The sequence below is a fragment of the Caloenas nicobarica genome, chromosome 5 (assembly GCF_036013445.1).
Source record: "Caloenas nicobarica isolate bCalNic1 chromosome 5, bCalNic1.hap1, whole genome shotgun sequence".
In the NCBI taxonomy this organism is placed as follows: Eukaryota; Metazoa; Chordata; class Aves; order Columbiformes; family Columbidae; genus Caloenas; species Caloenas nicobarica.
The window spans coordinates 67698225-67724186 of NC_088249.1; the positions used below are offsets into that span (position 1 = coordinate 67698225).

Consider the following 25962-nt stretch of genomic DNA (forward strand, 5'->3'; position numbering starts at 1 on the left):
GTGTTTCTCACTCTTGTAGCCTTTTGTGTTGGCGTGCTATTAATATTTGAATCCAGGCACTCTCAGTCTGCAATTCGTGAGCTGCTGGTGCTCTGGCTTCCCCGGGCTGGCGCGAGATTGAAATCCCGTCCCTGTGCCGCTCACCTGTTGGCCGTTCCTTCCTCTGCGGCACCATCTGCTCAGTCTGTCCCCCCGCAAGCTTTCATGTTTTCCTTCTTTTATCCTACAATATTCGTACTGGAAATATCCAGAAGTTTGTGTTTGTTAAGACAAAAGTTAACAGCACTCAGAAGGGAAAAAGTGCGTTCAAATAGTGCCATCCCATGGACAACAAAGGTATCTGTCTTTTGTTCTACACAGCTTGCATGAGAAAGCAGAAAGTGAAGGCTGTAAAGCCGAATTGAAACCAGCAGACACAAGCAGGCAATTTGAAAAATCAAGTAAAATACAGACGTTTTACCCTCAGGAAGTAAGAGAAACAAAAAAATTCCCAAGTGTCTGAAAATTCATTTCTGCTAGCCCAAATCCTGACCCCATCTAGGACTCAATAACCTCACAGATTGAAGTCTTCATTGGCATAGCTGACAACAAGTGCATCCTTGTGCCTTTTTTGTCTCCAAGAGAAAAGTGGTTTTGGTATATGGCTAATTAATGTGCAGAGGACACTTCTGGGTTTCATTTTGAAGGGATGGAAGATAAAGTGGAGACCTATTCTCTTTGTGTGTAGGACAGCAGAACTATCTAGCATTTACCTGAATCAGCAATGAACCTCATCTCATCAGTCACATGATCCAGAGAAAATTATTCAAAGAACAACTTCCAAATGATAGTCAACTATAGAAGGCCTGTTTTAACCTGATTTGCCTTGGATATACAGTGTCTTTAGCACTGAAGGGGATACTTTTTTCTTTTAAAGAAAAAGTCAATTCAAATTTTACATTATAAAATCAGTCACACAAACACACTGACCTGCATTCAAGATTTCACAGGATTTCCTTCACTACCATCTAGTCAGATAAAAACATTGTGTTCTGAGACTTGTGTGTATATACGATTAAAAAAGAAAACTTTGATTCAACTCAAACTCAGAGAACTGTCCTCCAAGACAGGAACTGTTGTAGAAAGTCAGGATTTTAATAAAATTTAAGCCTTTGTTACTAGGTTTAGCTTTGGGTTATTGCTCTCATCTCTGTTAGCTGGACATGTTGCAGCACACGTGTATTGCTCTGTATCTGAGCCAGAATTCACAAACAGAATAAAAACCAGCCCAAATTATCAAAAAGGATACATTTTCACAGAAATATTATTCAGGGCAATATTCAACAGCAAGTGATTCACCACGCAGTTCCATAGTTTTATAAAACACATGCGGACCACAACATCCTGATAGAAAAGTTCTATTTATAACAATGGCAATACTCATTATACGAAATCCTGCAGAAAAATGTAGCTGAAAGGACCAAAATTCAGATTTAAGTAATAGCACAGCAGGGATTTAGCGTTCAGTCTAAGCATGTTGTAGCTAAACTTGTACGTTGTCCTCAAGAGTTGCTCAGCATCTCTGCTTTCATTCCTCATCTTTTCCTCTTCGAACAGCTTCGGTAACTGTCTGTTCTCAAGCTTGGAAGCTGGTTATTATACCATGGGTTAGTCCTCTCTGCAACTCCATGAGATGAAGGTCTCGGGGTGCTCCTGGAACGCATCAAACAAAAGACGTGTTAGAGAAAAAGCTGTTGCACCCTTACAAAGATCTCAGCACACAGAATCTAATTTATTTTAAATAAGGAACAGAGAGATTGCTGTAATGAATTCTAGAGGCTGCAGTTCTGTTTTTCACCCTGTTTTTCTGTAAGTTGAGACACTTGTATGATAAGTCTTAATACAAGAGCTGAAAAATTTAAGAGATCACATTATACTTGATGTTATGCTTGGATTTATATATCTTTATGCACACATTATGCATTTTATTGTAAAATAAGTATGTTAACTGTTGTCCTGGTTTTGTTTAAAACAAGGCCAGTTTTCTGTTCGTGAATTTTCCCTTCAGCTAAGTTCTTCTAAGGAACTGCACTTTTCTGAATTTGGCTGTGTGTTTTTTCAGACACTGTTCGCTCCAGACCTGCTAACGGTAGCAATGGTACACAGAAAAGCCCCAGGTTTAGACTTATTATTATGCAATTGTGTGATTATTACATGCCCAATTTGCTTTATGAGAAATATTTTTTTAATTGATCACCTTTCCAATAATAGCAGGCAGCTAATCTGTATTACTCACAGGAAATTTCTGTCCATGTCTAAGGCAATTATTTTTGCAGCTGCCTCGTATTTCAGATTTTGCAGATACACAGTGCAGAAGGAAGACATCTGTACATTTAAGACCCTGAAAATATTGGGTTTTATTTAGATCTCAAAGAAAGGCAAACAACTAGTCAGGGATACCTGAAAAGTGAGCTTTTCTGCGATAACAGAGGCTAGTTGCATGCTGAAGGAATGTGTTCCCCTCAGGAAAAGTAAGAGAAATATTTATGTTTTTCAGACAGAGAAATAACCCGGAGAAATGAGCAGATTTGGGTCACCAGCACAGCCACTGGAGGGTCAGAGGAGCAGCAGAGCTGAGCGAGGGAAGTGATGGGGGCACACGCGAGCGGGAGCAGGACGCAGGAATGTTCCTTGTGGTGACAGCTGCCTTTTAGGTGGGATCAATCATAACGTCATCAATTATAAAACTAATTACGCCGTTCTGCTTGCGGCGCGCGGCGCCTGAGGTGAGCCAGTCTTTCCCATGATGCACCGGGGCGGCAGGGCCGGTTGGGGGCGGAGCCAATCAGGCGTGGCGTGGCGATGGGGGCGGCCAATGGGGAGGAGGCTGGCGGCCGTTGGAGTTTGAATTTTCGGCCGGGGCTGAGGCAGGGCTGCCGTTAACGGCGCGCGGCTCGTGCGCTCGCGAGGGACCTGCGGCGGCTGCGGGTTTGCGCGGGCTGAGGGGAACCTCGCTCTTCGCTCTGGCTGCTGACAGGAAAGTGTGGGGAAACTTATCCCGGCGGGAGGGAAGCGGGGCCGGAGCTGCGTCCCGGGGACCAACCGCCATTCTGGAACCGCGTAGGAAACGGCTTCTCTGTCCCCGCGCGAGCGGGAGCCGTGAGGGCCCGTCCCCGCCGCGCTCCTCGTCCCCTCCGAGCGTCGCCTCACCCCAGGGACGCGGGGGTCGGAGCTCGCCTGTCCCACCAGCCCGCTGCAGCTCGTGGGTGAAGAGCCGGAGGGGCCTGACTCGGTCTGCGGTGCTGCCGAGGGCCCCTCGGCCGGAGTTGGCCGCTCGCCGCCTCAGGGGGGCTGCGGACTGGGGGGAGTGAGGGACCGCGCAGGTGGGGACGGAAACACTGTGATTTTAGTAGCCTTTGTTCCTTCAGATTCTTGATTGTAAATAGTTGCTTACTTTTTAAATATATATATAATTCCCATGGAGGGGAAATGAACGCTTAATTCCCTCTAAAAGTTGGGGAACTGAACGGTGTGCTTGTGGCCACACAGAAAGTGTGTGGTGGGTCGGCTGATGAAAGCCGGTTCTGTCAGGTTTCAGGTCGATTTCCTATTGTTTTTGTTGTTAATGTAGAATTGAAAGGAGAGGCTGTCATGTCACAGGACTGCAATGATGAGTGGGAGCTGAGCAAAGAGAACGTGCAGCCCCTTCGGCAGGGCCGTGTCATGTCCACCTTGCAGGAAGCGCTGGCTCAGCAGGACACCTCCATCCACACTGCTGTTCAGCTCAAAAAACAGTGAGCAATGTTTGGACGCCTCCTTTCCCCTTATCTTCCTGCCTCCTCGTCAATTTTTCTATGTCATAGTTAACTGTACTAATCCCATAGGCATTAAAAAAAGCAGAAAAGAAGTTTAGTAACTGATGTCTATGCTACTATCACAGCCCAGGTATTTAGGACTACTTGGTGTGGGTGCTATACAGCGTACACTACTATTTTCAGGTTAGCAACGGAGCATTTAAACTGCAAACACCAGGGAGATTTGCTTGTGCTTTTAAATGTACTCATGTAATTTATAAAGAGGAGAGGTTTTTGGGGCTTTTTTGTTTTGTTTTGTTTTTTACCAGTGCATCTTGTCATGCCAAACCACCTGGGTGATTTCATGTGAAGTCAGCAGGATCTATGAACACCTGCCCAGTACTTACTGAACCAGTGCTTATCAGCTGGATCTGGATTTTTTTTTTTTTTTTAATGGAGTGTCATGGAAATTTTTATTGTACTGTGCTCTGCAAGGTGGTTTGTCCAACTTGACTCGTTATGTTTGTGAAGTGTGATGGTTGAGCAGAGCCTCCTAAGAACAAAGGGCTGCCTGGGGAGTGCTACAGGATGAAGTTGGAACCACTGCCAAACCCAGGCTAATGTTCTTGTCTAACTCCAGCTGCAAGGTTGTTTTCTTTCTTGAAGTGCTGCCTGAGAGTGAAGTCATCATGTTGTAGGGATGGAATGATGCACAGGAGTTGAAGAATGAGACAAGGCGATGGCGACTGTCAGTGTGGCCACTTAAATGTGTATTCACTGTGCTCAGTTCTGTACAGTGTACGGAGCTGTGTACAGTTCTGTAGTTGTCTGATCATCAGCCTTTTCCATCATCCTGTGCGTGTATTCCAACCTCCTTTTATACTTAAATAAGGGACGTTTCATGCAAAAATTTAATTTCACGCCATATCTGTCTGCTAATAATTTTTCATAACACAGCAAGTGTTCTTTCAAAGGAGTCCATATTAGCTTTGGGCTAGTGGAAATTCTTGGAAATATCCTTTGGAAAGATGCATATCTGTTCTTGCTAAATAATGATACATTTCCTAGCACTTTCATTTTTGAAGAAGAGTGCAAAAGCTTTTGATTCTTCTGGTCTCTGTAAAAGCTCAAGTCTAAATATATACTAACCTGGCTGCTTTTTTTTTTTTTTTTAAATAAACCTAAAAAATCGTATGAGTGAGAGCAATTGCCTTAGTTTACATTGTAGAAAACATCTTTACAGTTATGCACTTGTATTTATTGGATGGAGGCTGAGGGGAGACCTTGTTGCTAGTTGTAGACAACTACCTGAAAGGAGGTTGTAGCATGGAGGCTGGTGGTCTCTTCTCCAAAGTAGCAAGTGACAGGACAAGGGGAAATGTCTTCAAGTTGCACCAGAGGAGGTTGAGGTTGGATCTGGGGAACAATTTCTTCCCCAAAGGGCTGTCTGGCATTGGAACAGGCTGCCCAGGGCAGTGGTGGAGTCACCATCCCTGGAGGTGTTTAAAAGGTGTTTAGATGAGGTTCTTAGGGACTAGAGTTAGGTTATGGTTGGGCTTGATGATCCTGAGGATCTCTTCCAACCGAAATGATGCATTCTATGATTTATATATATATAAAATTTTTTTTTTAGGGAGTTTGAATCGGAAATCCGGTTTTACTCTGGAGATGATCCACTGGATGTCTGGGATCGGTAAGTGTCCTTTTATTTCAGAGGAAAGAATACAAAGGTCAGATATCCTTCTAAAATCTACTATAATTTAATAAGAAACTAATTAGAAGATAACATATTCTTCAAAAAACTGTTATAGAATTTGTATTTCAATACTATGCCTGATTTTTTTTTTGTCTCCTTACATTGTACAGAAATAGAATCCTTGTATTTTATTCAGAACTGACTTCCTATGAATATATTCTGTCTCTAGGTACATCAAGTGGACAGAGCAAACCTTCCCCCAAGGTGGAAAAGAGAGCAATCTCTCAGCAATATTGGAAAGGGCAGTGAAAGCACTCAATGAACAGCATCAATACTACCAAGATCCCCGCTATCTTAACCTCTGGCTCAAGTTTGTAAGTGTTTTGTGAATGTGTCTTCCGTGCTGATTTTCTCGATACTCATCATGGCATTTGCACAGTTCTTTGTTTGTAACAACAGAGTCACAGAATATGTTGTACAGCTGGTGCAATATTAGAAGTATCTCTCTGCAAACATGTTACCTACTCCACATTTTCAAAAGTATTTCAGACCTTTTTTAGGATTATTCAGTGGGGACAGCTACAAACTCCATGAGTTTTGTTTTGGAAAAGCTAGTGTGAATGAGTAGAGCTTGATTATGATAAGGAGATGATCAAGTGATTTAAAGGAGGATTTAATTGAGGAAGGCTCCATAGCACAGTGGGTAGAGCTCTGGCCTAGTAGACATGGGGTCATGAGTTCTAAGTCCCACTGGAGCTTAGGGGTGCTCTGTAGCCCCTGCAAAGATCCTCAACTTGGTCTTGACCTTCTGGGTCGGAAGGCTGGTGTTCCTTCATGGAAGGGAACCTGAGAGGGGCAGGAGCCTGCAGGAGCAGCCCCAAGGTGAGCCCATGGGGACAAAGGCCAGCCTGGCTCAATAGAGAGCTGTGGCTGGAGCTTAGGAATAAAAAGAGAATTTGGAAGGAGGGGGCTCTTGAAGAGGAATACAAGAATTCTGTGAGATGACGCAGGGAGAAAATTAGAAGGCTAAAGCCCAACTACAGCTGAATCTTGCTGCTGCTGAAAGGCAACAAGAAATGCTTGAAATGGAAAAAAAAAAAGTTCTGAATTCACAGGTGCATGCTATTAAACATGAAGCAATCAGAAAGTAATAGTTATTAATCTGGGCCCAAGTTTTTGTTGTTCCCATCTTCTTAAAGCAGCTTCTTTCCAGGTTTAGCTTCTTGAGCTGTTTTACCAGTTCCAAAACTGATAAGAAATATGTTGTCCTTTATCTAAAGCTAAAATGACTGTTCTCAGGAATACTAATATGACATAGTTCAATCATTGAATTATCTCAGATTTTTAAAAAATCTAAGAAATGACTGACTTGGAATAGATAGGCTAAAATTAAGTGATTAGTAAAAATATTGACAAATGTATACATGCAGTGAGAGGTTTTTCTCATTATTATTATTTTCCTATTGAGTTCCTTTGCTTTACCTTGTGCACTGGGAGACACAATACAATTGCATGTCCTGGCTTTACAGCTGCTCCTGTAAGACTTGTATTGAAATTAATGGGATGCCTCTTGCAGGAGGCATCAAAAAGCAGACAGGGACTTGGAATCCTTTTTAGTCCAATGTGAGTACTGAAATACTTTGGTTGTTTCAGGGAGATTGTTGTAATGAGCCTTTGGATCTGTACAGTTACCTACATAGCCAGGGAATTGGCACAACTCTGGCACTACTCTACATCACATGGGCAGAAGTACTTGAGGCTAGAGGAAATTTTAAGAAAGCGGATCAGATATTCCAGGAAGGTCTTCAGCGCAAGGCTGAGCCTTTGGACAAACTCCAGTCCCATCACAGGTAAGTTTCCAGCTAAAGGGATGAATTCAGAGTAGTCCTGTGTGATTCAATGAATACCTGGTATGGTGAATTTTATGCTGACTTCTTTGATGTTTTTCTCAGGCAGTTTCAGACCCGTGTTTCTCGACAGACACTGCTTGGACTTGAGGAAAGCTCTGATGAAGCAGATATGGGTCTTCTGGGAGCTGCAGAACCTCAGAGAAGCTCACTGGCAGATCTAAAAGGCAGGGGGAAGAAAAAAGCGAGAGCCCCAATTAGTCGTGTAGGAGATGCACTTAAAGGTACATTCAGTTGCAGAAACCGCATATTATTATTGGAAAAGTTACATATTTTTGTTGTGGAATTCGCACTTGAGTGTGATAATGTAAAGGTTAATTTGCGTAAATCTTTTTGCCTGCAGCCACAAACCAAAACAGAAGCTTGCAGACTCATACTTCTCAGCAGGTTTCAAACAACCCGGGTTTTGCTGTATTTGATGAAAATTCAGCTTCAGCTTCTGGACCAGAGATTCCTGTACTTACCCCACAGCCATGGGCAGCACCGCCAGTTCCGAGAGCCAAGGAGAATGAACTAAGTGCAGGACCTTGGAACTCTGGCAGGGTAAGGAGTCTCAAAGTGGACTGGCAAAAGAGGAAAGCGTGTGTGAGGTGACGACTTGAAATCCTTGGGACAAAGGTTGTACTTTTTCCCTTGCCTGGGGTTTGTGTCTATTTGTAACTACAGATCTTCCTAAAGAGTCTCTGGCTATGTGCAACCTATTCAGGTTTAGCAAGCTGATCTTGCTAGAATAAGTTTTAAAACTCTCTGGAGTTCTTAAATCAAGAAATTAGAATTCTTGTTAACCAGAAAAATTGGTAGAGATGGCCTGCCAAACTGTTTGGAGGGCAGAAAAAGAATATGAGGGAAAACACTAGTCAAAGAAAGGGAGAGAAGCCAGGTATTAGTTCTGTAAGAAAAACAAGAGTTAAATTGATATGATACAGTACAACCAGAAGGAAGAGCTTGTTGCTTGCTTTATGAAAATAAGGCATGTACAGCATTCTGCAAGCCTGTTTTGAAGTACTTGTGAGGAAAACAGAACAGCGGAGATCAAAAGAATTGAACTACTGTATCAATGGAGTATTTATCCTGACAATAGGATGACAGAAAGTAGGTTCCAATGGTTTAAACCAGTGCTGGAGACATGAAAAGAGTCAGCTGTGCTACAAGTGTTTAAGCTGTTCTAGAAAAATGATCCAAGATATTATGTGGAAAAAATTAATCCTATGAAATAGAGTTTGTTTCATAGGTTCTTAGTTAACCCCCAGTGTCCCCCTGCTCTTTGTAGATTAGACGGGAAGAACAGAAAGTAATCAGATGATAAAAATATTTTAGACTTAACTTATAACAACTTCTATATTGAGAAGCTTAGAAACAAAAACTAGGATGAGGGGAGGAAAGAAAATGGGCTGAAATTCATGGAAACTCCAGGAATAATTACTACCAGATACAAAGCAATTTGATTAAGTGAATGGAAAAGTTCAGAAAATCACAGGTTTAATTTAGCTGTGAAGAATGAGGAGGAGGAATTATTAATGTGAAACTTCTTTTATCAGTTGCCTTGCTTTGGTCTGCTTAACACATTCATTCTGGTCCCCAAATGCTTTCGTATTCTTTTAATGTCTGTCCTTAGTGTTCTTTCTGTTCCCCTTTAATGAAATTCATCAGATTTAATTAAAAAAGAAAATCTGCAACTAGCAGAAGAGTTAAGGATGTTTAATTCCCCTCCAGTGAAGTGTGGTGCTTATTCTGGCTTGTATTGCAGTGAGAGAATAACCTCTTGTGTGTGCTTTGAGATAATAAAAGCTGCACAGAGGAAAGAGGTTTTTCTTTTATTGCCAGTGTGAATATAGATAAGTAAACAATTTGAAAAATGGTGGAAAAGAGAAGCCAGTTTGTGAAATATCCCCACCACGTAACTTCTTCTGCTTAAGATTCTAGGGGAATTTCAAATAGGCAGATGAGAGTAACATGTTGTCAGACTAAATTCCATTTGTCTTCTCTTAAATAATGGACTTCAGGAGCAGTTAAGGGATTTTTGTTGTATCAGAATGACCTCTGAGAGGAAAATTGAGAAGTCTGGAAGATCTTGGTGGACAGCAGAAGGAATAATATCATAGAACTGGGACAGTCTTGGTTGGAAAATTAGGACTATAGCATTTCTGGAAAACAAACAAGAGGAGCGACTAGAATACCCAGCTTGACCAGCATTCCCTCAGAATAACAGAAACTAGGTACTGATGAGGATGCATAGGAGGAGTGTGTCTTGCTTTTTTTAGGTACCAGTTCTCAGCTGATGGTCTGTAACAGTTTATGGACCAGAACGGAATTCATTCTATAAATTGATCTTGAAAAAGTTTTAGGTTTAATTTTTTTAAATAGCAAACTACAAATGAGCCAAACACTGGGAAAAGGGAGATTCAGAGTATAGAGGAATATGGAGTCTAAAAATGAATCTTTAAGCTGTTAACATTGACTTTTCCTTCCTCAGCGTCCTCGCAGCAGTGCAAATTCTGGTGTAGAAGTGCCCTGCCCGCTGCCCAATTTCACCCCATATGTGGAAGAGTCGGCTCAGCAGCAAGTCATGTGAGTCTTCACTTCAGTTTAAAATGGGGTCTGCATTTGAAATTATCAAAGCTGCTTTGTAAGATTCTGATTCATTTTGCCAAGTAGCCAAGCTTCTAGAGCTACAAAAATTTAAAAATCTGTTAACCTGGAAGCTCTTAGTTCTTTAGCTTGATAGCAGAGGCTTTAGTGGAGAATGCGTAAGGATGTGGGAAGTATTTGACTATCGCTGCTCATTATTTGGGAGCCTACATCATATTTATATATGCTAATTATTTGAATAGCTTAACTCTGTGTTTACACAAAACCACAATTACCTCTCTTAGGATGCTGTTTGCTATGAAAGCAGCCCTGAATTGAGACAGATTTACTGCTGTTTTCCTCTATATTGGGAAGTCTCCGCTCCATCTATCTGGAGTTTTATTCCAAAACAAGCTATCCAAGTTGCCATGACAACAGTGTTCCTTAGGTCATGGAGGAGTGTGCTGTTTTGCCTGAAATTACCTTCCTGCTTGTACAGTGCTCACTGAAATGCTGATAAATCCCAGGAGATTTATCCTGCTGTTTTGTCAGAGCAGAGGAAAATGCGTTATTTTGCAAAGCTGCTGACCTTTCTTTTTCCATGGCTAATGATGGCCAAAGAATGCGTAGGCTCTTCTAAGAGAGAAGTGGAAAACAATGTTTGATATTACCGACAGCTTCCATGGCTCTGAATTACACATAATCAAGGAGCGCTGAAAGGTTGCAAACAGCATGGATTTTTCCTGTGGGTTTTGTATGTCGCATATGGACTGCAGAATAACTCCAACCAAGGACATACCATAGTTTAGTTTAAGACTATGTAAAAATTAAGTTTCTCTTTAAGCAATAAGACTATTTCTTTCTCCTGGAAGTCAGTGGTGCCATAGAATTAAAGCTCTTGACATGCTGGTCTCTCAGATGAAGACTTATTACTTACAGAAGGCAGCATCTTTTTATACCAGAGAAAAGGATGGAGTGAGTGGAAATTGAACATCATGCTAAATTAGCTGTAAGCAACTTGAGCAGAGAGTTCGTAGGCAGTTTTATTCTATGTAGTTGAAAGTTTAAAAGCAGATTTTTTTTTTTCTGCCTTTGACTTCATTTTCTCCTGATGCCAGGGTTGTAAACCAAATCAAGTGTGAAAGTGTTACATTTAAACTCAGCAAACATGATGCAAATCATGCCATCCATTGTCATCCAGAGAAGGACCCTGTAGTAATCTTGGTAACAAGCCTCCACCCCCCCAAAAAAAGCTTTAAAAAAAAACCCAAACAAACAACCCAGCCACGAGGAGCACCTCTTTGCCTCATTTCCCAAATTCACCTGCAAAACAAAACAGATGTCTTAGGACTGTGCACTGTGTTTGCTTTTGAACTGTTTACCCAGAGCACAGTTAACACCTTTTTTTTTTTTTTAAGGTCAGTTGTTCAGATCATCTTTTATTGAGGTCCAGATAATTGCTGGAGTCATCTGGATTACTGGTATCTGTAAAACTGTACAAATTCTGGTTTGTCTCTCCTGAAACGAGCAGTGTAGCACATCCAGAAAGCACTTCCAAGCTAAGAAATAGGCTGGTACTGCCTCCTTTCACTGTGCAGGGATGGAGGTGTGTGTTTGTTTTGTAATCAGGCACTTCATTTTTGTCACTCAGCATGTCACCCTTGTCACACACAGGCTGATGGAGCTCAAGCAAACATAGATCATGTTCCAGAATGCACAGCAATTCAGAGTATCATAAGAATTGTATTTGTTGTTGAATGGGCCTTATTAACACTTGGTTTTGTTTTTATTACACAATTCTGAGTTGGTATGCTAGCTGCTTACGTGCTGTCATTCCATTTCTCTTTTTTCTTTTTTGTATCAAAAGGACAGAATGTCTTTTCAGAATCAAGTTGTGGAATATTGTAATGAGCTATTTTTTCTCCTATGCTTGCTTTTCTGTGTTACGGGGAAGTACATATAATCAAAGTAATAATTGCATGTTTTTTCAGGACTCCTTGCAAAATTGAGCCCAGTATAAACCGCATTTTAAGTGCTCGTAAACCTGAGAAAGAGGAGGACCCACTACAGCGAGTGCAAAACCATCAGCAGGATACTGAAGGAAAGAAAGAGTTGGTGATGTACTGTAAAGATAAAGTTTATGCTGGAGTCGAAGAATTTTCTTTGGAAGAGATCAGAGCTGAAGTCTACAGAAAGAAAACAAAAAAGAAGACTGAAGGTATGCTTCAGGATGGGATGATATAAGACTTCGAGATTAAAATCATAAAATTATACTTCTTATCAGTATACAGCTGTCTGCTATTGCAGCTACTTTTCTTTTTCTACTGGAATGGTTATTTAACTTCTCTGAGGTATAGAGAAAGTAACATACCTGACAGCTTTATATGTAAACCATGAAATAGAGAAAGAAGACCAGAGGTTTTAGCCCCCTTAAAAATAATTCAGGCTTCAGCCACAGATTGCATGTGAAATATGCATCATGCCTTAAAAGCTTCTCTTCCTTAGAGGAGATGCAGGCCCTAGCACAGAGGAAGGAAGAAATACAAAGGAAAATTGAGGAGCTGGAGAAGAAATTAGAGAAAGAAGAGGACAAGCAGCAACAACCACTTGAACAGGTATTGTCCTCATTTAACTGTGCTTGTACAAATAGCTACTATTTGAAGTAAAATACCAAAGGAGGGACTATATCTAATATGTTTTTCTTTAGCTAACATTTCTTAAACTTTTTTGAAAGGATGATTTAGTCTGTTTTATGCATACATCAACCAGTAAATGAATGCTCAGAGAAATATTTATTTTCTTCTCCCCTACCTGTCTCCAGTTCATATCCTTTCACTGTAGGAATGTAAATCAAAGACTTCAAGGTATTTGATTTTTCCTTTTCTGTGCAGACCAGTCTTGAGCAGAGTATCCTTCATACAAGCAGACTCTGGTCTGTCATTGCTTACCTAGCAATGTTTAAACCCCAGTTTTCTTATAGGTTGCAAATAACAAGTAGAAGTTAATTATTTTAAAGCTTTTCCTTTTTCCAGCTTCATCAGTTGGGCTAATAAAGTATGTTCTCTCTCTTTTTCTCTCTCCTCTATCCCCATTTCCAAAACAATGCCTTAGAGTAAATATTTTAAATAAGGAAATACAAGGTGGTGTGAATTTGATGTGAGCTATGTAACTTCTTACGTATGTCTTCAATAGTTGCAGTAAAACTAAAATCTCCTGTAAAAGTTATATATGGTTGCAAAGAATAAAATTATGCATTTTAACTACACTAAGCAATAAGAATGGACTTTTTTTTAAATGTGAGTAAATTAAGTACAAATAAAAATGGCTAAAGACTGCTATTAATCCATGAGGGCTTTAATGACCTACGCAGCATTACCATAACGTTCTTGGAACCTTGTTGCATGGCTTGTGGTTCCATCACTGTAGAACCAAAATATGGCTTTGTTTCTACAGCCAACAGATATAACAGAAGCTTCACCACCTTTGGGACCGCAAGGATTTACTTCTTCCAGTGCAACAGAAGTTGGGGAGAAGCAGCCTCAGTTGCAAAGGTAATACAGGTTTGTCTTGGCCAGCAATGAAAGAACTTGTGGGGATAATTAGTTATGAGTGACATGGCTCACTAACAGGCAGAGTGGAATATACCCCTTGGCATCAGCCTGGAACCAGGATCTGTAATCTATCTCTATATATTTTCAATTATTTTTCTGAGGGATCTTAGTGTCTTACAAGTAGCAAGTGTCAGCTTGACTTGCCTTTTTGACAAAGTTTACTTATGTTTTGTGAACATGTGTAAATTACAAGAAACAAGTTTGTATCTTTTTCACAGTGAATTCCACATCTCTGAAGATGCTCAGCTACGTAAACCATTTTGTTCTGAGGGTAAGTGTTTAAGTTTTTTACCATTAAGGAGAAGGCAGTGTTAAAAGGAAGTGTTCTTTTATATGAATAGCAAGACTGCAACAAACTAAACCTAAAAGTCTAGGTGGATTGGAAGAATGAAAATGAGAACATGCTAGAAGTGCCTTTAACTGTATTCAGTAAAAGAATGAGCATCTGAGGTCTGAGAACTGTCACTATTTGAAAGCACTTTTGAGAAGAAGAAGTTTTTCTTCTTTTAGTGACTGAAGAGCTTGTTTCACACTTTAATATATGCAGTCTTACTAAAGTGAGTAAAAGAGTTTAACACTAAGATTGATACTGTCTTAAGTACTTTTTCCTCAGAGGATTTGGTTGAGTAATACAATCAGAAATTAATATTCACTGTTGTCGTTGGGAAGGGTGCATGCTGAAGAAATTTACTGTTGACCTGAACTGACTACTGTTACTGTTGACAGAGGTGATCCGGTCTCTTGATGTATGCCCAGGTACACAAAGGGGAAACGTGTTTTTAGACTCTGAGTCTGAACAGGAGGAACAGAGAGATGAGGCCAGTCTTGGAAAAAAAGGTACAAATTCTGAAGCATATTCTAAAAAGAGCAAGCTAGCTAATATAACACGGTGGTAAAAGTGTGGCTTGTTAACATGACAAAACCAAGCCTTTTAAAACAGGTTTATTTAAATGTCAGTTCTGTAACTGCTAGGACTGGTATCTTTAAGACTGTGTATTAAATGTTTTAAATAGCATTGGATATACTGTTGTCGAGATGCTTTATTATATAAAGTTTCTTAGTTTTCTTTACAGATGTTGGTCTCCTTCCTCCACCAGATCCTGCTACATTTTTCTCTATATTTGATGAATCTTCTGCTTTGGCAAATCAGAATATAAGGTAGAATTATTCAAGACCTAGATTTCAGAGGGAGTGAAAACTGAAGTATCAAACCACTTTCTGTAGCAGCTGAAATACAGTACTGTTTCTTGGATGGATGGGGGGTGGTTTTTTTTGTTTATGTTTGTATTTTTTTGTTTCCTTACTCTACTTGGAAAGTCCATGATGAGAAAATACTTTCCTGTTGTTCCTCCTCAATCTAGAACTATTTAAGCTGCTATATGAACTTTTTTAATTCTGGAGAGCTGTATATATTGCAGTCTACTGGTAGTTATGTAGTAGAAAGTGGTAGATTGAAACTGTCAGACTTCAACTAAGATTCCTCTTAAGAGTTTAGGATTGGAAGCTACTCTAATAAATATTTAATGGAATGTAACTTTATCTTAGTTGTTCTGCAGATCATACACAGAAAAGTGCCCGTCGCCCTCTTGCTGTACGTAAACCCTCAGATTCTCTAACTGCAAAGGAAAACATCCCACCAGAAGCCTGTGTAAGGAAATTATTTACCCCATTTACCTCTTGTCAAGGAGAAACCAACATAGAATGTCTTGCTGTTTAACTGAGTGAGATTGGGTGGACTGGCATGATGTGTGATAAGCAAGGATTCTAAACTTGTGTCTGACATGGCAATACTTGAGTTGGGTGGTGTTTAGATTACAGTGGAGATTTAATGTTTTTATTAGGCTTTAAGGTGGCCAGTATGGAGATGATGTTAAGGAGTCTTACAGATTTTGAGCAACTGATCAGTGGCCAGGATTCCTTACACTGAAGCTTTAAAAAGTTTGTGTGATGGAGAGTTGCACTCTTAAACGCTGCCTCCTGTTTCACTCCAGCTTCTTGCTGCACATCCAAACAAGAATCTCAGCTCCTGTGTTCCTCCCCTGAAGTACTTTACACTTGACTTCCTTAAACCTTTGTATCTTGCTTCTTAAGCTATGTGTCTTTGTGGCAGTTTTGCAGGTATTTGCAGAGCTTTCAATAGAGGTGGTAGTTGCTCTCTCACCAAAGGACTTAGTTATCGCTTATCACGATAGACCTTTAGACTGGCTGAGTGAAAGGACTTTATTCTGAGCTGAGAAGGATTTTATGTACACCTACAATATAAAATACTTGGCAGGGCCAAGCATGGTAAGCATCATGCTGATTTTGGTTCTAGAGTCAGACTGGATAACTGCGTAGTGCTACTTTCCATGTTCTGTGGGCCTTAAATGCCCAACATTTTAGTAAACACTTTAATAAGGTGCTTTGAGCTGAACTGAAACGCACTTTCGGTGTGGTAGATACTAGGTAGCCTTTAACAGCCTTAACATGGCAACTCTGCAGTGCTCTAGAAAGCTACTCTTTCTAGTTTGGAAAAAATATGTGTAGCTGTGATACAGAATGCTTGGGGCTGGAAGGGACCTCTGGAGATCACCTGGTCCAACCCACCTGCTAAAACAAGTTAACTGTATTACAGTTAGGTTTCAATTACTCAAGTCGAATGAGCAATATAAGTAGACTACATGAAGAACAAGTGTCAGATTCATGTTGGAAGGTGTGGAGTGGAAGAAAGGGGAGAGATAAATGTTCAACTTTTAAATAAATTTTTAAAAAATTGACATAAAAATCTACAGGTTTTTCACTATCTTTTTTTTCAGGATGAGCTGAATGGAATTGAACCTTTGAGTGAAGATGCAATTGTGACCGGCTCCTACAAGAACAAAACCCTTTGTGCCAACCCAGAAGACACGTGTGACTTTGTTAGGGCTGCCCACCTGGCCTCAACGCCCTTTCACGGGGTGCTGGCTCAGAGAGTCCCAGCTCCTGCTTTTTCACAGGCTCTCCTGAAGGAAGATTGTCCAGAACCTAAGACTGCATCTCTGAATCAGGAAACACCGGTTTGTGAGGGAGCCTACAGTGAAGCTCTTTGTGTAAATAAACTGAGGTAATTAACAACAAAGCATCTTAAGCCCCTTTTCCTCTGTGTCTTTCGTTGTGGTTTTACTATTCTGTTGCTGAAGAAGCAATTTTCTGCAGAGATCAGAATATACCGAAGACAGCCATTTCTCTGGCTCAGGGTCCATTTTGCCTTGGGCAGATTTAAGAGGTAACAGCAAGCCCACTTGGCTCTTGAGCGTTACTGCTGCGGGACTTTAAGTCCATGCTTTTTCTACCAAATAACTTGCAAAGAAATTCATAAACACATTCTGTCTTTGTAACCAGAGATTGAAAGTAGCATCATCAGTTCCTTTTATACTCGCATGGTTCTGTAGTTATTTTAGTATGTAAAACGCATCTGGTGATTGTGGCTTAGGTTTCTTCTACAGAGGAGAAAAACTGGAGAGAAGAAAAAAAACTGGCAAACAAACTTCTGGTTTTTATAATTGTAAAGAAAAAAGTAGCTGTTGCGTTGGATTTTCTCATTTAGAACCGAGTTTGATATGTTAACTGTTAGTATGTAAACATGTATACCATGCTGAAGGTGTTTACTTGGCAGGTTCCCTGGGAAACCATGCTGATTATAATTAGGAAGGAAGAGCAAGAGTTATTTCCCACCCAACCCTCCGCTGCTTTAAAAGCACCATAGGTCTGAATTTTGGTAGTTAATAGAATAATAAGCATTCATTGTGTCTTCTCTTGTAGCAGTCATATTTGATGGAAGAGAAGATAAATTTTATCTGTAGACTAAGATTCTGAGTAGAACCAATCATTGAAGCTAAAATGAAGCTCTGACGTAGCTATTGGTTTTCCACTCAGGGTGGGAAAGGAGCTGGTGTTATCTAGACACTCTATCATCTGGAAATCTGAATAGTTGATGACTTTATTTGCAGCCCGATCATGGAAGCAAGCCTGGAAGATACTCGCTCGTCAGGTTCTTCTGTCTCCTCAGGATCTTCACTTTCCTCTGTTACACAAATATCTACTATTAAATACCTGCATATCCCTGAGAAACTGGAACTTGCTCAGAGCTTGCCCACTGAAACGGTTCCTGATTCTGGAGGTATCAGTGAAAACGTTACTGGTTGGTACTAAACTGAGTTTCACTCACAATTAATAACTTGCAGCTGACATTAAACTGGTGCTCTTTCTGTATTTCCTAAATTCTACTCTGATTTCTGTGTATTTCTCATTACTTTGGCTGTGACTAAACTTGTGTCTCCCTTGTCGGAAGTCATAGTGAGCTATACAGTATATTATGATGTCAGCATCCAAAAGATGTACATATTAAGGTGATAAGTTATTTAAGGTATTAAAGCAGAGAATGTAGGAGTAATGAGGTTTAATGGTACCTTCTTAAAGTTTTGATCATTCCCATTGCTTTTTTTTCTTGCTCCCTGCACATGTGCCTTGAACTGCAGTTCTCAACCTGGATGTAGTAATTCTACTGAGCATGCCTTAAGGCTGCATGGAGCAGAAAATTGCTTTGGGTGTCTGTCATCTTATTCCTGTAGAATATGCCAATAAATTTCATAGGTTTGTGATGGTAAAATATTGTAACACCTATTTAGCATTTGAACTACAATGTTTTCTGGATCTACTTTCATGGAATTACTTTCTGACCAATACCTTACTGCAATGCTTTCCAAATAAATATAACAGTAGGTAATGATACTCTGGTTCTTACCTTTGTACTGGGAGAGCTTAAAATGTTGTCACCCATTACCAGCTGTGGTCCTGGGGAGAGGAATCAGTAGAAGCCATCTGGTTCTGCTGTGCTTTACTCTGCCTGATCGTTCGAGATCAATACTTCTCAGGCTACCTTGGTTTTGTACAGATGAACTCATGTGTCGAATGATTTTTCTCTGTGTCCTATTATGCAGGAAAATAAGCCCAGACCTAGATGTAGTTATTTTGTGTGTCTTCCAGGAGGTAAAAGCCATTAAATTCTTAATATTGCAGTGAGCAGCAGAGTTGGACTCCAACTTTGTTTTCCTTTTCCTACATAAAACCCCTGCTGTATTCAAAGGAGAGAATTTCAATAAAACTCTTTATTTAAAAGATCGCTTGCTCTGGACATAGATTTAAAAAGAGTGTTAATTTGCAAAATGAGTTTGAATTCTGCTGTGGCTGTGCAGGCCTACCTAATATAATTCAGAGATTTGTGTCTTGTGAAAGATACATTTTTACATGATGCTACAGTAGAATCATTGAGATCTCACGATGAGATGGTCTGGAAGGTAGTTTCAAAGATAGGTGCTATGTTCACTTCACAGAACAAGAAATTATTGGATAGAGATTAATTGGCTGAAAGGTGATGCGATAAATCAGTGTGCAGGCAGAACGCTTCCAATATCCAGACTACTTTTTCTTGACAGATATAATCAAGTCACAGAGACTTAACACCTAGTTCCAGCTCATGTTTCTACTACTTGTCTTCCTAGGTGACAATGTAACTCGGCTCTCGTGGACCACTGAACAGCGTAAAAAGCTTTTCGATCCTATGCCAGAATCACTGACTGCTTCTCCGGATTTTCACTTGGAGGCTGGTGCTCTGCCTGCCATGGAGTCTGAGAAGGAGGTTGAGCTAGGTGGGTCTGCCAGACACCCTGCAGCGCAAGGGATCTGTTTGTGTTCTTACTGCTCTGAAATATGCTTCATATTCACCCTCACCAGTTTTATGTGGTGTAGGTGGGGAATAACAAACAGCTTGGGGCTGTATATTTGCTGTGACAGCTCATTAATGTAAACTTTTGTGACAGGAAATGAGACTTACTGTGTCAAATGGGAATACTGGACCAATGAAGAATACAAGATGTTTTTTGCCATTCCAGCTAACTTTCCCCAGTTGGATGCAAAGGGATTTGCAATAAAGGTAACATGTGTGATGGTACGAAATGTTAAAATGTCAGCCAATGTGAAGTAAAATGTAGTAAGTTTGGTCTTAATCTCTGAATTCCGTGCTTGAAGTTTGCTACTTCAAGTCCTCTTTCTAATTGTTGATATAGATTAAAAGTTTCTTCCTTGGTGAACTAGGGAGGGGGAAAAAAAAAAAAAAGATGAGAATAATATGAAGATGAGCGATTTTTGCTTTATTCCAAAAATAAATGTTCTCCTAATGTACCTTCTTGTAGGTATATTCTCAGCCTGTGCCTTGGGATTTTTATGTCACGCTTCAGTTACAGGAGCGTTTGAATACTGACTTTGACCAAAGCTTCAGCAAGAATTGCAGCTGTTACTTGTATGAAGATGGCTGTGCTGTGTTGCACAGGGATATAAATCGCTTCACGCTTGGGGTCAGTATGATTGTAAAAGACATGAACTCTTGCATAGGTACCATTAGTGAGTTTTCTTTGTCATTATGTTTGTTGCTGAAGATAGCTTCACATGTTTAATCCTGTAATCTAGATCCTCTGGATTTTTTAAATTTCATCTATATACAAATTAGGACTGTTATAGCCTTAGAGCCTGTTTCTCATTCATAGGTCATGTGCTTCTCAGAGACAAACCAATTTTTCACTTTTTTTTTAATTCTTGAGTGATAAATGACCAGAGCCAAGAATCGCATGTTCTTCCACAACAAGGTTTGCATCTAAAGCTCTTGTTTAACTTGGCATCTTTCAATGAGTTCCAGTTTGCTATAGCAAGATCATAGCGTTTAGTGTCTTACTGAAGGATTTACATTTTAAATAAAATCTTGTAAGTACATTTTGAATTGCTGCATATAAATAGGATACAAATTAAATAGTGATTTCAGTCTTCAGTTCAGTTTCCTCCTCCTGATCTTTTGTCTACTTCTGAATAGCAGTATCTCCCAAGAGCTCATGGCTCTCTTAATTCTGGCTGGGCCGATCAAGGGCAAAATCTGATTACACTGAATTTAGGGTAGGACCATTACCTCTATACAGATGAGCAGAGAAAAAAGGGTGAGCTATAAATATTTCATTTATCTAAGGTAGAATGGCACATAGATGTTTATTCCCTCTTTTCAGGATGTTATTCATGGCTGTAAGTCCATCACAGAGGATGTTATCCTGCTGGTTGTTCACAATCTTCTGAGTGTGGTAGAGAAGCTCCACAGAGCAGAGATTGTCCACGGAGGTCTAAGTCCAGAGGTGTTCTTTCTGGGAGACAGGTTTGTCTCTTTGTATGAATATGGGAGGACATATAATGCACGATTTCAGCTACAGCTCTTGTGCTTTTATTATTTCTCCTCTTTATTTGGCATACTGATATTGCAGTCAGTTATTTTTAGGCTACAATGGATTCTGAAAATAGTGAAAACAGTTTGTTTAGGAATAAATCTTTCTTTTGTTTATTTCTATAGAAATAGTATGCAATGATGTAATACACATTATACTAAACAAAATATTTTTGCTATTGTCTATGTTCTACTTTACCAATGCACTGGACAGCTAACTGGATACCGGTAAATAACTGACCTTTTGGTTTTACATATCTGAAAAACATAAAATTAGAAGTCAAAGGGCAAGTGGGACTGGAATACCCATACATTCTCTTAAACAGTTTTCTTTAAGCTCTTTCCCATCTTATATTAACAAAGTCGCATATTGTCACATATTCCTTGGAATGTGATCTGTGAACTAAGTGTGGGAAGATGTTAACTTTGGAGTGACTAATGGTTCAGCTGTGATTCCATTGAAAGAAATTCACTGAGGCTGTTCTGAGTCTTCACTAATACGTTAAAAATAGCTATTAACTTTAAATTTATTTTGAACCTACAGTTATCTAACAGGCACATCCCCAATAGATTTTATTCATAATTTATTTCTGGAATTTATTTATACATTATGTACATGTACTACTGAAGTTCTAGTATTTTCTTCGCACACCCCAGTGTATTGTCTTGCACATCCCTCAGGGTGCACACATCCTAGTTTGGAAGTCCCTGATCTAACAGTGGCTTGATGGACTTGGATATCTTCTGCTGGATTTCTCTGTGTGAATACAAACCAAACTAAATGACAAAAAGTTAGGATAATGTTGCTGGGTTGTTTAGGGTTGTTTGGTTTTTTTTTTTTTTTAGACAGCAAAAGCTATTCCAGGACAAGTGCGTAGCATAAATTACAAAATATGCTGATAGCACACAAGTATGTAAGAATAGTAGTGAGCAGTGTGATGTGTTGATATTATTGGCTTGGCAGTACACTGTCACCTGTACAGATACCCCTAACAACCCTTTCTGTTTGTCCTCCTTAGTGTTTGGACTAAGAAAGGCTTATTAAAGAATTATGAAGCTTAATTCTTTCTTGTATAAAGTATTCTGAGATTTTGAAGGAGAGGGAGAAGTGCTACACATTGAACTATTTTCTCCTTCCACCAACTGTGTCTCGGATAACTGTGACAAATATCAAACCAGTGTTATCCTTAACCCTTCAGTGTTCCCCACTGCTTGCTCTGGAAGCTCCAGGCTGCAGCCGGTTCGCCTGGGATGTCCCTCCAGCAGCAGTTCTGAAGCTCACCATCAGAGGGGAGCATTGACGTAGCACACACTCACCTTCACTGCACTAGGAAGTTTAATTAAAAAAAAAAAAAGTGCGTTGGAATGTCTTATGCTTCATTTGCTTTCTCTGCTCAGGATCTGTGATCCCTTTGCTAATGATGAGATGACAAGAGCTCTGAAGATAGTAGATTTCTCTCACAGTCTAGATTTGAGAGTACAGTCTCGAGTAGGTTTGTCCCACAGCTTTCCCATATCTCAGACGCCTCATGGACAACAGCTTCTGGTGAAAAGCTCTCTTCCCTATCAGGTGAGTCTCTGTTTAGCAGGGCATCTTAGTTTCTGTGTTTCCTTTGCAAAATCTCCATTTTCTTAAGCTTTATATTTTGCAAACTCTGTGGAAAGCTCTGATCAATAAATACTGAATAAAGACAACTTTTCATCTTCAGCATTAAGTGGAGGAATGAGCAGCGCTGTTGGAGCTGCTCAGTGCCTGTGACTACTGTATTTGTGTAGGAATCTATAATAAGACCAGAATTTCACTTTTTGAAGTTTTCTTGCTTAGCAGGTCTCTGGAAGGTTCTGATGCAAAGACCAATTCGGATTTAAGTGTCAAAGCACCAACAGTAGAAATCTGTCAACTTCTGCAAATCCACTACAGAATTTGAACTTTCTGACGTTTGTTGCAATTGCAGGTAGACTTGGTTGGCATTGCAGATATAATCCATTTGATGCTGTTTGGGGATCACATCCAGGTCTATCGAGAGAATTCTACCTGGAAAATCAGCCAAAATGTATCGAAGTAAGTCCATTTGCAGAGGAGGCTGCTGGGAAAGAACACACTTGTAACTTCCTTCACTTTCTTTCAATGGTACCATCTTCAAAGCTTAAAATACAGAATTTAGTGCTGTTGTCAACTTGTTGCCAAATTCTGAAGCTACTAGACTTATTCATTGTATAGTAGCCTTAATGCTGTGTAGGAAACAATTTTAAGCTGAATGTGAGCCTACCAGTCCAGTTAAGATGATTTTGCTTTTTCTTTCCTTTCAGACAAGACTGTTTTAGTATCTCACTTGATAAACCAAGCTTGGAGAAGTCTATAAGTGAGTGGGTGGTGAGGAAAAAAAATTACATGAGCATGTTGCTTTAGAAATTGAGATTATTTTGTTTTTCTGCTTTTTTCATTCTAGGCTATATTGAAAGGCTAGTAAGACACTGATGCCAGGGTTCTGTCTGTAACAGTTGCAGAAACAGTATACATGCACAAGAAGGAAGATAATTTAAAATTATAATTTAAGATGCATGTGCAAGCAGCTTCTTTTTGGAAGCTGCTGTTTGTCCTCGGGTATTAATTTCTCCTGCTCTCTTTTAGCCACACGTTATGGCTATAAGACTAATCTGCCTTCATATACCCTTTTGTGACTAACAAAATGGACATTTAGTCTAAGAACAACATCCTGCAGAATTTTCTGCCTTAGTGTCTCATTAAGATTTTCTAGAACACTCTGCTCGTGACAGAAATTACTGGAGATTGCATTAAGGATCATGGTGTATTGGCTCCACTCGCTGTGTGAATGTACTTGTATAACCATTGCTTTAAGAAAACCTGCTCCCAGCCTGGGAGTTGCCCAGTTCCCTAGCAACCCGCATTGCTTATACTTCCTAGTTTGTTGTGTTCAGCCTCTGAAAAAAACAAAACAAAACCCTCACCTTAAACCGCGTGAAGAGGAAAAATGCTTTTTTCTTTATTGGGCATATATATGTTTTTCTACTACTGACACCAGTGGTTACAAGGCTATAGCTCACTGTACATACCGTACTGCAGTTACAGGACTAGGCTGTGAAGGACAAGATCACAAAAGGTGATCGTTCTCCGAAGGGGTGAATATCAGTGATGTATAGGTTGGCAGTAAATACATATGTTATACTGCCTTTGTTTCAGAAATACTAAAAAGAAAAAAAGGCAAAAAAAAAAAAAAGGGCGGCTAAACAGTTGATGGAGACTGGCTTTTGCTCTCTGCTGACAGATATTCTAACATTACTGTATTCTAACATTACTGCTCTCTGAGCTATGTCAATCTGAACGGTCACTCAGAACTCTTTAGACTCTGCTATACCTCTTGTCTAAGGCCATGAAGAAAATGGCCTCAAGTCTTGTATTTTTTTTTTTGTTAGGTTCTGTATGACTTCATTATTTTAGAAAATGTAAGTTACAAATGTAACAGTACAGGCCAGATTCCTTCTGATACCGTGGCCGCAGCCATTTTGTGAGTCACCTACATAAAGCAGAGTCAGAAAAATTGTTCAAAAGCCAAGGTAACTCCTCACTTGAGGGGGGAAATAGTGCTTCAGTAGCCAGAAGCTGTGCAGCCTATAGACTTCAGTGCAAGACTGAAGAACAAAGGGTTAGCTCTGATAGCAGTTACCTGAGACTAATGAGTCATTTAACCTTTTTATTCATGGTGTGTGGGTCTTATCTGTGAGAGGGGATTTATTACAATTAATTGTCTTTGAAATGTTGTCTATATGAGAACTCTGGCAGATGGAAGGCAAGGGGAAAAAAGAAAGCGAAACTGGCTGTAAACCATGTTTTTTAAAATTTATTTCTCTTGCAGCTTTCCTTTAATATTGTCCTGTGAACTTAAGTTGAAAATGGAGGAGTAAGATTTGCCTGTACCCCTTATTCATGAAAGGAATCTGCCAGTTTCATTGGTTCAAAGAATGCTCTTGGTAACTCCTTTAATTAGAAGTGCCGTGGCTCAGTGTGAATGCTGGCAGCTGTCAGGTACACTAGAAGAGCTAACTGTAAAAATAAGGGGTTTGATTAGACCTGTGGAACAACCTGTCCCGTTACTATCCAGAAGCATACTGGTGAAAGAGGAAGGGGCCCACGTGTATAAACTTAACAATACATTCCTTCCTTTCCTTTACATTTACTTGTGTGAGTGGAATTATTATTTCAGACTTGGTTTTCCCAGGGCATTTAGTGCTGAATATAAATGGAAATCCTGACAGACGTGTCGTGTGTGCCTACCATTTCACTGAAACTGCTCTGTTTGTTTTAGGACTGGTGACAGTGATTTCTGGAGTAAACTTTTTGGGAGAATTTTGAATGCAGATGGTAAGTCCACAGTACCTCTGCTGAGGGAGTTAAGAGAGGAAATAAGTGACATGTTTGACAGCTGTTTCCAAGAACGTCTTTGTGAATCCTTGGCTGCACTGGGAGAAACTTTCCTCTTGGAACTTCCTGTGACTTCATAGAGGACAAATACATTTTGTATTATAGAGAGGAATTTGTTAACTTTCTTTTTTGAAATGTAAGCATCAACAGTGATTGTAGTTGTTTCTGCAATACTTCACATGGGACTTGCTAAAGAATGTTGATATTGCATCAGTGCACAGATAGCCTCCTAAGCCTGCTGCATGAACTAGTCTGTGTCTGAGCAGTTTGCCAGAGAAAAGTGATTGTCATAACTGCCCTTGCCTCTTTTTGTATGGCTCCTTAAAAATATGCTTAATACCTAGCTCATGCCGCAGTCTCCGAAGTGTCTTTGTCTTCTGTTTGGTTGGTCTTCTAACCAGTGTTTCATCAATAAAGTTGTATTTTGGTAGCAACTCTGTCATAATTAAACATTACTGTCAGATGGTTTCAAGTGACTTGATTTAGTATCCACGCTGGAGTGCTTCTGCCTGCCTGGGAACCGTTGGTGGCTGCTGGATACAAAAGCCTCTCGTTTGGTGGCAGTTTTCATAACAACACAGGACTTTTGGACACATGCACACAACCTGAATGATTCTACTTGAATGTGCTCTCATGGAGGATTGTCATAACAAAAAGTAGATGAAGTAATGAGTGAAAAGATGCACACTT

General features: G+C 39.9%; 1 protein-coding gene across 1 annotated transcript; it reads left to right on the forward strand.

The window, feature by feature from the left end:
• Positions 1-3630: 3630 nt before the first annotated feature.
• BUB1B (BUB1 mitotic checkpoint serine/threonine kinase B) lies at positions 3631-25625 on the forward strand. Its single transcript, XM_065636202.1, has 23 exons — positions 3631-3773; positions 5407-5466; positions 5699-5843; positions 7123-7319; positions 7422-7600; positions 7720-7919; positions 9850-9944; positions 11936-12162; positions 12450-12559; positions 13398-13495; positions 13774-13826; positions 14282-14392; positions 14617-14713; positions 15101-15203; positions 16351-16637; positions 17524-17693; positions 19075-19221; positions 19393-19505; positions 19765-19926; positions 20623-20765; positions 22230-22401; positions 22787-22893; positions 25157-25625. The coding sequence occupies exons 1-23, from the start codon at positions 3631-3633 to the stop codon at positions 25350-25352; spliced, it is 3315 nt and encodes a 1104-aa protein (XP_065492274.1). The 3' UTR covers positions 25353-25625.
• Positions 25626-25962: the final 337 nt, after the last annotated feature.

Bases quoted from the DNA above. Each gene is read 5' to 3' on its own strand.
- BUB1B (XM_065636202.1), top strand. From the start codon at position 3,631: ATGTCACAGGACTGCAATGATGAGTGGGAGCTGAGCAAAGAGAACGTG. The intron at 16,638-17,523 runs GTAATTAACAAC...CTTTATTTGCAG, and splicing joins CTTTGTGTAAATAAACTGAG to CCCGATCATGGAAGCAAGCC. The intron at 17,694-19,074 runs GTATCAGTGAAA...TTGTCTTCCTAG, and splicing joins AACGGTTCCTGATTCTGGAG to GTGACAATGTAACTCGGCTC.